Source organism: Larus michahellis, chromosome 2, assembly GCF_964199755.1.
Source record: "Larus michahellis chromosome 2, bLarMic1.1, whole genome shotgun sequence".
NCBI classification, from domain to species: Eukaryota; Metazoa; Chordata; class Aves; order Charadriiformes; family Laridae; genus Larus; species Larus michahellis.
In genome coordinates, this window is record NC_133897.1 from 45,958,139 (window position 1) to 45,973,418 (window position 15,280).

General features: G+C 41.3%; 1 protein-coding gene across 2 annotated transcripts in view; it reads right to left on the minus strand.

Moving 5' to 3' along the window:
* OSBPL10 (oxysterol binding protein like 10) overlaps window positions 1-13,120 on the minus strand; it is a 117,841-nt gene extending 104,721 nt beyond the window's left edge. Inside the window, exon 1 of one of the 2 annotated variants that reach the window (XM_074575110.1) lies at window positions 12,691-13,120. In XM_074575110.1, coding sequence (XP_074431211.1) covers window positions 12,691-12,998 — 308 coding nt within the window. In that variant the 5' untranslated portion in view covers window positions 12,999-13,120. The remainder of the gene's footprint in view (window positions 1-12,690) is intronic. The other variant, XM_074575109.1, reaches the window with a different exon arrangement.
* Window positions 13,121-15,280: the final 2,160 nt, after the last annotated feature.

Here is a 15,280-nt window from a genome sequence, read left to right on the forward strand (position 1 = left end):
ATTGCACCTGGCAATGATTTAATGAGGAAGGACACCTTAGAGATCGAGCACCTCTTCCTCTAACCTCAGCAGTGTAAGCATCACATCTGAGGCTTGCTCAAATTTTGTGAAGTACCTATGGCATTCTCAGATGAAAAATAAATACTATTTTTTTAAAAAAGAAAACACTATCACCATAAAAAACAGTGTTAAAAGTTTAAAAAAAAGAGAACAGTCATGCTACACCTTAGTTTTAGGAAGTATTTTATTTTACTGAGTAAGGTATTGCAATACTGACAAGGATGCAAGCTCACTGACAGCTTTTTTTTTTTTAATATATTATGAGGTGTTCCAAGTATTAATAACATTTATAAAAAAAACAGACAAATATAACAGTTTGAAACACCTTTTCAGCTAGGTGTGATTGTCTTCATCAATCTAGGTCATCAGAGTTATAATGCCAACATAAAGCTTCTGAATGTGGCTTCCTGATTTTTTCGGATAACTGCCTCACGTTCATCTAGCTATTTTTGGCTTGTGTACAAATGTGTATTACTCACATAATTTATGTGGAAGAAACACAGAATAACAAGAGATGATTACCACCTGCAAAAGCAACACAAAGATTTTAAAGATAGAGAAATAAATATACATGATGCCAGGAGACAGCAGTCCTCAAATCAATTCTTCGTTCCTCCCTCATTCCACACTGTACTACTTACAGAATTCACTGAGGGTATATTCTCTATAGCTGTTCTAGACACAAATTATTATCACATATTCCAAGTGAATACATGGGCTACCAGATACTTTCTAGCAGACAAATGCTTTCGGAACACATCTGTTTGGACAGTAATTTTTGTGCAAGTTGATGGAATAAAACATCTGGTTTTAGATTTGTCCTGTGTTTTTACTGTAGTGTTTATAGCAGCTGTTATTTTTCACTTTCAAGATGCAGGTAATTTATCATCTAGGTTCTCAAAACTGAACCACATGAGTGCTGGCTTTTCTCCCAACTGCAAGTTTCATTTAAGATACTATTTCACTGACAGAACCTGCTCAACAAGTAACATTCATTCCACTCTCGTATGCAAGGGGCTGAGAACTCACTCTCATATACAAGGGGATGAGAACTCACTTATGTCACGCTAATGCCATTTTTTGTGAGCTGCATATATTTTTAATACATATTTACACAGAAGAAAAAAAATGCAAAAGGCAAGTTAAGGTCTTGCTTTGCGAATTTTTGAAGTTCTCAATTTTGTCTGTTCCTTTCTGCTCATCCTTCCTCACTTTAGAATTTTTTTTTTTTTTTTTTAATCCATAGTCTAAAAGTTCCTGGTTGGAAAGAATGAACATATCCAAGACCATGTATTTTCTTTACACATCATACTGAAGAAAACACAATATACAAAGTAAGGAACTTGCCTGCAAGATCAGCATGTTGGCTCACGTCCATCTCTTCTCCACCCCCGCTAGTTCAAACAAAGCTTTGCAGAAACCAGACCTTTCTTACATGTTGCATCATCTTAGGATAGTTGGAACTTTACAGCCATCCGTGCCAACGCTTTGCTGTCCAATAGGGTTTGCCCTGCCTTTATTCTTAGGACTATCGATTCATCGACTGAAATGAGAAATTTAAGTTCCTGTGTTTGCTCTTTATCCTGGCAGTTGATATGCAGCCATCTTCACAACAGAGTATCTTGTCAACACTGTTTCTTAGAAACATATGTATAGAGTCCACAGAGTCCGTGAGAGGGTGGTTTCACCAATATGTTGTGAGATACGCAGCATATTAGCCCGGATCCTTCTGAAGAAAGCATATTTACATTTGTGAGCAACAATTAATTCCAAAGACCTTTATGCGTTAGGTTACTGCTTTTTATATATGTATTTCTAAAAACACTATTCTACAAAAATCTACATCCTCATTGTTTTAATCAAAAATGAAGAATCAATACCTATAACATTTAACAGGAAACCAGTTTCATCATCACATATGCTTGAATTCCCACATAAACAATATTGTGTTTAAAAGGGCAAAGGTAAGTCTGGCACGTTAATATATATCCAGGTGGACACTGTCAGTAGGTTCCTCTGGCTGCTATTCACATCAGTCATCCACCAGCCTGAAATGAGCTCTGCTACAGACGGTGGCAGAGGGAAGAAAGCAAAACCAGAAAAATCCTCACTGCACTACAAATTCTACAATTTAGAAAATAATAATTTCCTCTCTACTTTTTGTGTGCCATTCTTAATGGCAGTATTAAAATTAATAAGAGCAAATTATCTCACTTGGGCTTCCAGGACTTCATTCTGAAGTAACATTACATGATTCCTAGACTTTCTTTTTTATTTTTTAAGAAGTGGTATAGATCTATCCTTGTGCTGTCTTCAGTTCAGTATCTACTTCTTTCTCTCCTCTGTTTCTTCCCTTTCCATTGATACCTTTCCCTCCATCAGTCCTCCTCCAGAGGCTTTAACTTCTCTTCTAAACTTCTTCCACCATTCTACATCTCTTCTTTTCTCCCTTGTTCTATTGCCAAACTACCCTTTCCTTGCACTTGCATAATATAAAAAAGATCAAGTTTGACACATGAACCCAACAGTCACAAAATCAAAGCCCACTAACCTGGTAAGATAAACACACAGGAACACAAGGAAAAAGAAAAAAAAAAAAAAAAAAAAAGAGAAGAAAAGAGGGAAAAAAATTAAACACAAAACCCACACTACACCTTATGGTGTGGAAGGCAAACCTCCCAGTTGAAAAAAAAAAAAAGCGCAAGAGAGGAATCTCTTTATTCCTTTTTCAAGAGCAGAAACTTCTATAAAAAGCTTACTGTGATAAGGCACAAAAAAAAAATAAAAAAGAATCACTACCTTCAGGAGAGGTTTTTGTGCCAGTGCAAAATGCCTAACTGCTTGCAGCAATGAATAACACATTTTTTGCTTCTCAATCTTGCCTCTACTTCGGTATCTTTTTCAGGATCAAGTTCATTATCTTCCTCCTATCACCATGATAAAAGCAGTATGGAGAAACCTGATACAACTCTTCAGTTCCCTGCCAACTCCAAGTAAGAACAACAGACAAGAAACTGGCCATTTTTCCTCTTCCCCATTATTATTTTTTTTAATTTTATAAATTTCAGGAGAATAATATCAGAACGTCTGGTCTTGCTTGCGCTAGCTTAAGCCATTCTCCTTTTATTAGGAAAGTTTTCTCCATATTCCAAAGCTAGAAAAACACACAGTTCTCTCTTGGTGAGGTTAAACACACTACTCTGGCCCCAGTGTGTAGATTTTTCCCACAGTGCATATGTGTCCCTTACATAAAAGCATCATCCTATCTCAATGAAAGATGTAGCAACCAATACAGCTGTAAGCGGCAGCGTGGTTCACAATTCTGTGTCTAAGGTAAACACAGAAATTTTAACAGAATCCCAACTTATATCTATGCACTCCCTCTAACTTTTAAATATACTGTTGAATGACCTAGACAAGTTGTCCCATCACAATCTTAACTGTGCTCCAAGTCCACTTATTTATAAAAAAATCTTGGGAACCCAACGAAAGGTACACTATATAAGGTGCAACTCTTAATACTGCACCAGGTAACCTCTAAAAGACTGCGTAGTTGAAGCAAAGACATTTCCCAGGTCACTGAGAAATATGTACCTGATATATGAACTTGTAGTAGTAACTTATTCAAAACCACAGAAAAATACTAATTCAGGGATTTCAATTTACAACCATCCAACTTATGGACTAAGGTCTTTTCAGTCAAACACCTTAGGGCACCTGCAAATGCTGTACAACACTCTTGAGTGGGTTCACTGGCCTGAGATACACAAGAGCAACTGCATTTAGTCTGTGGAAGGGTCCTAAAACAAGCACCAAGCATACAGCAATTAATACTACTTATCAGTGTAGTCCAGTCTTTTGAAGAATAGCACTCCAAGTTTTGAAGCGTAATTTTATCAGAAAGATACTACCAACAAAATTGTTAGGTTTCACCAAACATATACTGAATGTTTCAAAACCGAGTTCATCAACACTTGGTGCATCCAGCTCCTTTCCACCAAAACCAATGGGAAAGTCCCCAAATTGAAGGAAACTACATTGTGCAAACATTTTAAAAAGTATAAATGCAAGAGCCTCGTTAATTACATAGGCCTCTCAGCCTATCCAATGCTCAATAAAACAACAGCTGATACAGTACACTTTTAAACAAACAAAAGATATTTAAAGCAAGATAATTAACGCCAATCAGTATGCATTTACTAAAAACAAATTTCCTCCAGAAAACCTGCTAGGTTTCTGATGTTACAAGTTTGCTTCATAATATTAACAGCACTGAAGCAGTGTTCTAATGCAGGCAGCACTGGCTTTTAAGTACAATAAAAAAATGAACAAGACACATTAAATGCATTGGAAAAACAGTTAAAAGATGGAGCCAGCCTCAAAATGTAACTAAATGAGGATCTTTGAGTGAATGTATTTCTAAGAGGGTTCCCTGGCAATCAGTTCTTGGCTTTGGAGTGTTTAGCAATGACCTAGATGGAAAAAAAAATTCCATAAAGATTGCTGATGACATGAAAACAAGCTATCATCAGCAAACAGCGTGCACTCCAATACTGTCAAAATAAAACCATACATCCAGTGACCAAAAAAGTCATAACTACAAGATAGAGGATTTACCTGGAAAAGCAATGACTCAGAAATTCAGGGTAAGGAAAATCTACTGATTATTTCGTTCAAGTAATTCTTCCAACTAATAATCAGTTTCCTCAACTATATTTTATTATTTGTCTTCTGTAAACAAATAATTGACTACTATTTATACCCCCTCAAAAACGGGGCATGCACACACCATGAGAAAGCCCAAGAAGTATCACTGGGTATATACAAAAACATGCTAACCGTGGAAAGAGCATACTGCAGGGAGACAGCTCCCAACAGCACTCCTTTTCATCACCTTCCCATCCAAAAAAGGATAGTTAAGCGCTATTCTTTGTTTTGATACTTCTGGCACTCATTGTGATTGTACTATGCCATATGTTACTGGATCAAGTAGTATACTGGCTATCAGGAGAAAATGGCATAACAAGCACCAGGGTGTTGCACCACTGACAGCTTACACAAAGCAAGCAGGAAATAACAAGAGCATAGGTACGAAGATACCTGCCTGGAGAACCCAGGCAGCACCAGGGAACATGAGCTCTCAGTGTTGTGTGCAATTAGACTAATAGTGAAACTTACGAGGCAAAACTAACAACCTAGTTTTCAAAAAAATCACGATAGAGAGCTAAAAAGCTAATGGTCTTAGAACTTTTTAAGCAGGGAATACTGAGTTGGAGGAAATGGGATGCATTACCCCTGTATTTGATCCCCACTGCAACCACAACTGAAAGTGTACACAGTTCTGCCCGCACATGAAGAAAAACATTGAAATACCAAAAAATAATCAGAACTATCATAAATTATTAAAGTTACTGGGAGATCTGGCTTGCAGCAAGAAAACTCCATCGGTCTAGATGCTCCAAACACAGACAAAAGATAACTTAGCCTGCCCAAAAAGACTGCACACAGAAATTTGATAAGAGATATCTTCAGTCCCATACACAACCAGCATAATGAGATTCAGTGAAAAGTCAAAGGCTGACATGTAGTAAGAGCAACAGGCAATTTTTTAAGTAGTGATTAAAGCCGGGCAAATTGTTCCCATAGCTACGGTGAAGAGTCCTCTACCAGTGGAAGAGAAACTCTTAGATAGATATCCAAAGAGAAACACAAGCCTAGGTGGAACAGAAACCACAACAAATTCTACGGCTTGTACTACAGACTTGGGTAGTTAAGGACCCATATTCTTAAACATTGAATTATCTACTAATTACATGCCATGCTGGAAAGAGAAGTGCAATAGCATTTAAACAGCATTTAGTGAAACACTTTCATATGCAACAGTTAAATACTAAGAAAACTTTGCATTCCCGGATTAGGTTCCAAAAAGTAATCAAACATCTCAGTAAGATATCCACAAAAGCCCACCAGATCTAAAGCAGAATGCCAACACACTTGAAAGCAAAGCTGTGGAAGTGTATTAGCATCAAAGAACAAACTCAGCATTTCTAGTTGAACCAAATTCAGTACTTTCTGTTTCATCATTCATTATAATACAGATTTAACAAATACAATTTTACATTAAAAACCAATAGTTATGGCTATTTTTAGTGCCCTTTTCACTTCGAAGGTTCAGTCTTTTAAATACATCATAAAGGACAAAGTAAGAATTTTAGGATTACTTTACCAAGGAGCAGCTAAAGCCCAAACAAATTCTTCTTATTAAACAATTGCTTTTAAATATAAAATGACTGGGGACAACTTTCGAATACTTTTCTTACATACGCACAGAAAGACTCCAGGCACATTACTTAAACAACTTACTGTCACTTCTCCTACATGAACAAAATCCATATTCATGAACTGGTGGGTTTTTTTTAAATGAGCCAGCAAGTGCATGTTGCTCCCTCTAACCACATTTATCACTGGGTTGGTAAGCACAGAAATCACCATTCAAAAAGCTAGCAGCAGATGAGCTAGTAATAACAAAACCCAGATAAGGGTAAGTGCGTGCTTCAGTGTTAGTGCCAACTGCCACTTCTTTTCACTGTCTGAAAACTAAGTGTGACATCTGGGTGAAAGGAAGACCACGCTCTGTTTTGCCTGTCACTTCATTCCCTCTGGTACATGACTGCTGCTCAGCTCTGAAGCACGCTTCCAAATCTCAAATGGGGTGAAAATGCTCAAGTCTCATTTGCTTTAAACAGATTTTTCCTACATAATCATCAAGCATCTTATGCATTAGATTATTATGCATTATATGAATCCATCCTCTCCATAGGCATAAGCAGCCCTAACACCATGTGACACAGGCAGCTGATGAACAAACAACTTGGGTTTACCTGCCCGGGGACAAGAGAAAGATCCACAGCAGTTCTCCAACCAGAACCCACATCTCCACAGTGGAAACCAATTCCTTAACCACAAGACCATCCTTTTCCATTTCAGCCTGAGGTTCTAAGTTTTCTTCTTCCAAATGCTTCTTATAAGTATCACTGAAGGGCAGAGAATGATGGATTTCTCGGCCTTCCTCTTACCTCATTGAAATTCTTTTCCTGACTTCACTCTACCATTTGAACAGCCTTCTCCATTCTCCCAACCCAGCTAGTTTAGAGGCAACAGCAAAAGATATTCAAACTAAATCAACCAGCTCGTGATTAAAACACTTAGGTTTAATCAACCACTACTTAAACAAAGTGCATCTTAACTGGAAGTTCCGATTTTCCTACAAAAAAATTAGGGATATACAATTAAAGAGATAACCTTTTTTTTTTATGAGGGAAAAGTTTCAACAGCAAAAAGTGAAGGAAGCAGAGGAGGGAAAAAAGAAAGCTTACATTTGGGTGGGATTATTTTGCTACACAAATTTCAGAATTAAGAAAAAAAGATTAGTGCATTAATCCTGAACAGAACTTACTAATAACTGATTTTTTTTGACATTTTAAATTCCAAGTGGATTTGAAACTAATGACATGGATCTTCATTTCAATAGTGTAAGATACGCGACTCCTGAGTGTTCAGCACAGAACATATCCTGTTCATTTGCTCAACAGAACTAAACAACATTGCTTTTAACTAGTTTTCTTCCTTTCCACATTGCCTCCAACTACAAACAGAATCTACATGTGAAGGGACAGCACAGTTTCTAGTAAAATCTATTTTGCAAGTAAAATCTTTAATAGAATGTTAGCCCAATATTATCAAAATGTCTTGAAAATTTAAAATGTTTCCACCATCCCTAACAAATTATAACACAGGTTCCAAAATTTAAGGAGCAAACTTCCAACAGAAGAAAGAGAGAGTGTTGCACCTCCAGCTCCTTAAAATAGTCTCCCCCTCCCCAAACTCTGCAAATAAACCCTGGAAGGTATTACAACACTACACAAAGCCCCTACAGATATGTCAGAAACACACTAAGACTAAAAGATACACAGTAGAGGGGCTGGTGTTAATCTTATTCCAGTAAGAACAGAAAAAAATTCCCATTTCAGCAAACTTCACAAACATTAAACAAGTACATGGTTATTTTCTCCTCAGATACTATCTACTGTTAGAATCCTGACAGTATGGTTTATTTTGTATTAAAAATCAGTTTATTTCTCTAGGACACGCTTCCCTCCCAGCAGTTATATTGGTATACCTATAGCCATATAGTTTGTTCAGTAACCATCTACTCATTTCTTACACTGGAAAAAGACCACAATTCATTGCCAGAACAACTTAACTGGTACCACTGAAGAATTAGCAACTACTAGATGTGTCAACTACCCCAAAAGCTTCACAAGCAGATGTGTCAATTCCAAAATTCTGCAAAAGATGGACTAGCTAATTCAGGAGGAGGGAGAGGGGGACTATTACCGTGTTTGAAGTACCTTCATCAATTCCCCTTCTAAGAGGTCACAATCTCCTTCTCCAGAATATATATACAATTTAAAAAAAAAAGAAATAAAAACCGTTACCTGCAGATTTTCATAGGTGCTATAGCACAAAACAGTGTTGACATATTTTGTCGACATACTTATAAATAACTCTCCCATAACAGCTACGGTGAGAGCTGCATAACCTCTGGGAGCCAAAGAAGTCATCACCTAAAGTAGCACTAAAGTCTGATGGTTCTGGCGGCATCCTAGCTGCTGTTTGGGACACTGGAAATAGGGAAGGGTTTTTCTGTGGTGGCAGCAGTCAGGTTGCAGTTGTTCTCTGCAACTACACAAGCAAAGAGAGCACACCACAGCACTGTGAAGCCCAGTAAAGAGACTGAGCAAAAAAAATCCCAAAATTGCCCCAAAGTACACTTTTTGTTGACATTCAAGGAATGCAGCTAACTCACAAAAGAAGTCTGGTGGTGCCCAAGCACAAGAAGTACACTGGACACAATTCATGCAGACTGGTAACACAATATATTTCTCAACTGTGAGAGGAAACAGGAATAGGCCAAAGTAATGCTTTAGAAAACACCTGGCTATAGAATAATTCACACAGAGCAGTTCAGCTCAGAAAAGCAACAACAACATCCATCAGCTGGGGCTCCATTTGTTGTTGGTACAAATCCAAATTTAAGCCCCAGCCCAAATGCAGATGATCCAGGGGCTTATACAACACTTGCAGGACAAAACCCTACAAGCACAAGCACTAAAAACATTTTCAAGGAAAACGCAGGGAGAGGGAGGCAGACCACATGTGAATTTTACACAACCTTGGGCAAATGGGAGTTTTAAAACTTTTTACAACATTTTACCGATCTATTCACAAACAGGATAATAAAGCCACCAGCAATAAATATTTCATTAATATCAAATTAACTCATGCAAAACAGGTTTTGCATGACATGAGTTGATTCTACAGAGACGTATTTGTCCATCAAACCCACTCAACTCCCATCTAAAAAACAAGCTACTACTTTCCCATACACGTAGAACAAGTAAATCCCCATAGAAATGCTCTGTTAACAGTCCTTCAGTTCTGATAACATCATTATATGTAATTTCATAAGCAGTCAGATGCCCCAATGTCTCAGACCAGACACAAGCATTCTTATGTCAAAACATCTGTGTTTTAGATTAAGTTCCTCTCCCTGCATTCATACTTGTGTAAATCCAAAGAAAGTTACAGACTTCAGTGGAGACACTCTAGATGCCCATGCCCCTTAACACCTTTATCACACAACAGTTTCAAAACAACCAAACAGAAAAAAGCAATGTTTCCTTCTGCTTGCTATAAAGGTGAAGAAGAACTTACTCATTTACAGATCAGGTTGTTCCTGATCTGCTAGAGCAGAAAAAATTGATTTATTTTTTTTTAGTAATAAAAAACAAACCCTCCAAAATTCTTAAAATAAGAAGTAACAGAGCTCTCCAGATTGACTGGATTTGGGGCTTTCAGTTACTTCAGTTAATGCTTGTAAATGCAGTGTTGTGCTTCAGTATTCATACTCAGTTGCCTCATCCAAAATAGGACTATTTTGGATGAGTTAAAGGACAATTAACACCTGTTAAAGGACAATGGATAAAAAAGTTACACTAATTTATTGTAATTCAAATGAAAATAATTTCTTTAGACTCATAGAGGCTACTCTGCACAGTAAGTGTTGGATAACCCACTAAAGCCTTTCAACTTCAATACCATGTGGCATAAGCTAACATTAAATACACTTAAATTATTTAGGCTAATGGACAAGGAGCTTTAAAGAAGAACATTCCAAATCCATGATCACCAAACTCTTGTCAGTTTTCACTTTATTTTTCCATTTTATTTATATTCACACCATCTGGCGTATCGATCATGCGGTTAAACAATCTTGTATTTTTTCATATTAAGTAAATTCAAAACTAATTTGTATGATCATTCGGTAACACATACACTCTTGATAGATTTGCAGGTGCCAGCTACAAAGTCACTTACCAATCTTACAGACTGACCTCTGATTCACAGAAAACATGCTCCATGACAAGTATTCAGAAGGCCAAATGGAAAACCATGCTGGAACCCACAGATCACTATTCATTTATTGAGTATTATAATCAGACCAACTTTGGTAAACCTCAAGTTTCAACTGTCCATAGAATGGAATAACTGAACAAACTAAAGTTCAAACTAAAGTTACTTAGCATAAGAGCTCTTGCTCAAATACCACTTGCTCAAACAGCCGGATTTACAGAAAATAAAAGTAGCAATTGACACAGCATGATAAAGCAGCATTAGAAAAGACTGCTAAAGTAAACGGACATTGATTTCCAAGTGCTATGCTAGAATTGTTTAAGTAACATTTGTCTTTTTTCCATGATGCTTTCAGGTAAATTCCTTGGACATACATAGACTATACACACCACTTCAAGCTGTCAGCCTTATCAGAGACTTAATCAGTGCCCAAATACAACAGACAGACACTTCTACACCCAAAGACTTATGCGCAAAGACCTCTATTTTGGAATTTCATCAGATTACATGAAAGCGACCCTTGAAATCACTCGTGATCAGTAAAAGAGATACCGTTTCTGCAAAAAGAGATGGAGGTGTCAGGGGACACCAAAAAAAAAAAAAAAGAGGCTGGTGTGTTTTTAATTTGTAGTCATGCAGTTGAGTCCTACATTTTAGGTATCAAAACGTGTTTGTTTGGTTTTTAAACAAAACTACAGGAGGACTGCATAAATCAATAAACAGATAGAAGCCTAATATAAACCTAGCACAGAATTGCAGTAACAAAATTATAGTCAAGGGCCTTCTCTATGCCTACACTGAAGCAGACTAGCTTTATGAAGATGAGCATGTATCCAAATCATACCAGATATATTCATAAATGCTCCTAGCTGACGTACCTATGCATGCCCTCCAGTGTATGGAATTAAGACCAGCTCCTGAAACTTTTCAGGAAGTATTGCTACAGGACTCCTACCACTGATTTAGCCCCATGTGAGTTAGCATCATAGCATCATCGGCATTTGTGCCATTTAACTCTGTCGCTTACAAACACTTTAAAATCACTGTCAGAACATCAAGGACCCAGCCATTCCCATGTTCTTACTGCTTGGGATCACTTAATATTTAAGCAATGGCAAGTTTTGGTAGGTTTGGTGCGTTTTTTTGTTTTTTAAAGGTTTGTGTAGAGATTTGTAACTAGTCCTGTAATCTCTATAGCAATTATTTCTCTTCAAAACCATCACTGTGATGCCCTACATTAAAAAGTCAAGGTTTAGATATCATCCACCCATCCACTAAGAGGACAAAGTTTAATAATGAGAAGTAAAACACTAATAAGAAGTCTTCTCTCCTGATTTCAACAGATCCCAATACAACATTATTAATTCCACAGTCTGGCTTCAACTTTGCAAAAAAAATTTGCACTGAAGACACTAGATCCAAAACCAGACCTTCCCCGGGACTTCCACAGACGCACATCAGCCTGTCCACACCCAACAAAATTGCAGGACCTGGGCCTGTCACCGTATCAACATCAATTAGGACTTGTCAAACAGGAAGGACATAGGAACAAGAAAAGATCCTATTAAACACACAGGTAACTGTTTCCACTGTCCCACTCCGTAGCAAAAAAAAAAAAAAAAAATAGTAATAATCACAAGCGTGGCATTTTTCCCATTTATTTTGGGAGGCTCTCACACGGTTTTTCATTCTGTAGTTACCCAAGACAACTTCACAGGAGACTAACGTGACACAAAAAGGAGCTTAAAACCCGCACGCCGCCGGCAGAACAGCGTGTGCGGAGGTCATCCCGCCCTGCCCCCGCTCGCACCTGCGGCGGCAGCGCTGGCGGCCACCGCTGCGGCCGGGCTGCCCTGCGCCCGCCGACCCCACACCGGGCCGCCCCCCCCATCCGCCTTATCCGTCCTTACGCCCAACTGCTCCTTCCGTTGGGAAAACAAACAAGTAAAGCAAAATGCAGGAAAGCGGGCGCGGAGGGGAAGGGAGCCTGGCCTCGGGCTGCGCTGGCGGCACGGCCCGGCCTACCTGCCCGCGGCGGCCGGGGAGGGGTCGGGTCGGGGCGGGGGTGGACCAGCAGCCCGGACACCATCTTGGGGGCGGCTGGGGGTGAGGAGCGGAGCCCGCGGAGGCAGGACGCGGCCCCGCAGCGTTTACCTGCTCTGCCAGCCCTGCAGGAGGTTGGTGTATTTGCTGAGCGTCCCTTCCAGCACCGGTTCCCGCCGCCTGCCACCGCCACCGGGCGCCTGCGCGCCCCCCGGGCTGGCCGCCGCCGAGCCGGGGCTGCTGCTGCCGCCGCCGGCCCCCCCGCCTCCATCCAGCCTCCCCGCGGCCGCCGCCCGGCCCGGCAACCCGCGGCTGGCTGAGGAGGACGAGGGAGACGAGCCCGCCGACGTGGGGCGGCTGCTGCTGCGGCTGCTGCTGTTGCTACCGCCGCCCTCGCTCACCGCTGCCGCCTTCTCCATGGAGCCCCCCGCGGCGGAGGCTGCGAGCCCGCTCCGGCCGCGGCTGCCGCCCGTGCCCGGCAAAGCCCTGACTCACAGGCGGCGCGGAGAGGGGCGGCGCCCGGGGGAGAAGGGGCCGGGCCGCGCCGGGCGAGGGAACGGCCGCGCCGCCTCCCTCCCGAGTTGCTGAGGGGAGTTGGGCGGCGGTTGGCGCCCCGCGGCTCAGCGGGCTCCCGGCCGCCCCCTCGGCCCCGCCCGCCCGAGGCGCGGGAGCCGGCCGGGAGCCGCGCAGGGCCTTGCCCGTGGGCGGGTGCCAGGCACGGAGACACGCAGGGAATGGGGAAAGGCAGGACACGCACACACAGAGCGCGTGGCGCAGCCAGGCGGCGCAGGGAGCGCCCCGCGCACCCCGATCCGCGACAGGCACACACGCACGCTGTGTGACGCGGCGAGGGGACCCCAAAGGAAAGCGTGCCCAGGGTGCGGGCGGCCATGGAGACCCGTACGCAGGCTGGTGGCACTGGGAAGGGGTGCCCTGCCCGCACATTGCCAGGCCCTCGAGTGTGTGGCGGGGCAAGAGGAGAGCCCAGGACGCAGCCTCCGTCCCTGCCAGGCCTGGTACACACACCATGACACGCACACGCGTGGGGAGCAAGGAAAGCAGTGGCTGTAGGCAGGGTGTACACACAGAGACACCGCCGGAGAAGAGGATGGCCGGGCGACGAAGCATATGACTGTCACTCACAAAAGCTGTGCCCGCCAGAGCACAAAGCGTAGCACCGGAGAGGGGATTTCTTGGGACAGGCTGATGCACATCACTGCTCATTGCCATGGAGCATGACACCAAGGAGACAACTGTCCACAATACAGTACACCAGCAGCACAGAGCAGTGCCTGCACGCAGCAAAAAATCAAGAGGTTGGTGGTGTGCCCTGCAGTCAGGAATGCAACAGTCTTGCCCAACACACAGCATATAGTGCTACACATAATGCATATCAACATACAGAATCACAGAATGGTAGGGGTTGGAAGGGACCTTTGGATATCATCTAGGTCATCCCACCTGCCAAAGCAGGTTCACCTGGAGCAGGTTGGACAGGAACGCATCCAGGCGGGTTTTGAATATCTCCAGAGGAGGAGACTCCACAACCTCTGTGGGCAGCCTGTTCTTCTTACCACAGCAGCCATATCATTCATCCAGATTTTGAAAAAAACAAACAAACAAACATTATTGTGGGTTAAGTCACATCTGAAAACAGAGGATGTAACCTCAAGATTACTGTAAAAAGCTAACCAGGTCCTTGAACAGGCAGCTCAGTACAGAGCTATGTGGTTACATTCCCTCAAATCAATTCTATGGCCATCCTTGCTGCATTAGCCCAGTTGTTTCAGTTTTGTTACAAGAAGTATCTTCACAGCATACCACAGATCTAGTTACTCTCCTTGTCATTTTATAACTGGAAACCTGAAATATAGAGGAGCTCAAAGAGTCTATGACAAAATATGAACTGAGCTTAGCTCCTGTGCTTTAACCCTGTGGAAAGTTCTGCACTAGAGATTTTTGGAGTGTACCAAATATCATGTGCCCTCTGTGTTCTGCACTTCAGTAGATACTCAAACCACCCGAACCTACATACAGTTAGAGGCCTTCATTCCCCACATAAACGAGCATAGAGAGGAGGGATCCTAACTTAGATTCTCTCAGTTTTATCTCTGGAAAATCCTACCATATGTGTTGTGGTTGGGTAGCTGAAATGTTGGGCAACCTGATCCTGAGTTTTGGGTAGTTAAACTTCTCGTGTTGTAGATAAATATTGAGGCACTGCAGTCTGGAAACTTGAATTTGAATTTAATATTTCATTGGCAGAACATTTAATGCACATCTCTTGCAGTACAGACAAAGATTATGAACTCAGTTATTTTTTAAAACAAAATATTTTAGAGTAATTTTCCAAATCAGAGCTATTACTTAAGATGTTCGTGTAAAATTCCCCAATCATTGTTTACCATGGAAAGAAACTCCATGACCACAGCCTGAAAATCCTCATTCTTAGGCTCAACTCCACTACTGATAACCACGGTTTTCAGAAGACATTGGAATGAAGCAAGGCATGCTCCTTCAGGAAGCTCAGACCCTGCTCGCTGGAGGTAAGCATGAGACCCCTGCATTTCTCCTCATAATCAGTTACAATGACAGCCCAGAACAGTGGAACAAAATGCTTCAATGAAATAAGTGTCATCGCATCAGCCACTGCAACACATTACCTATATATGTTCTACATTATAAAAAATGAATGTAATTT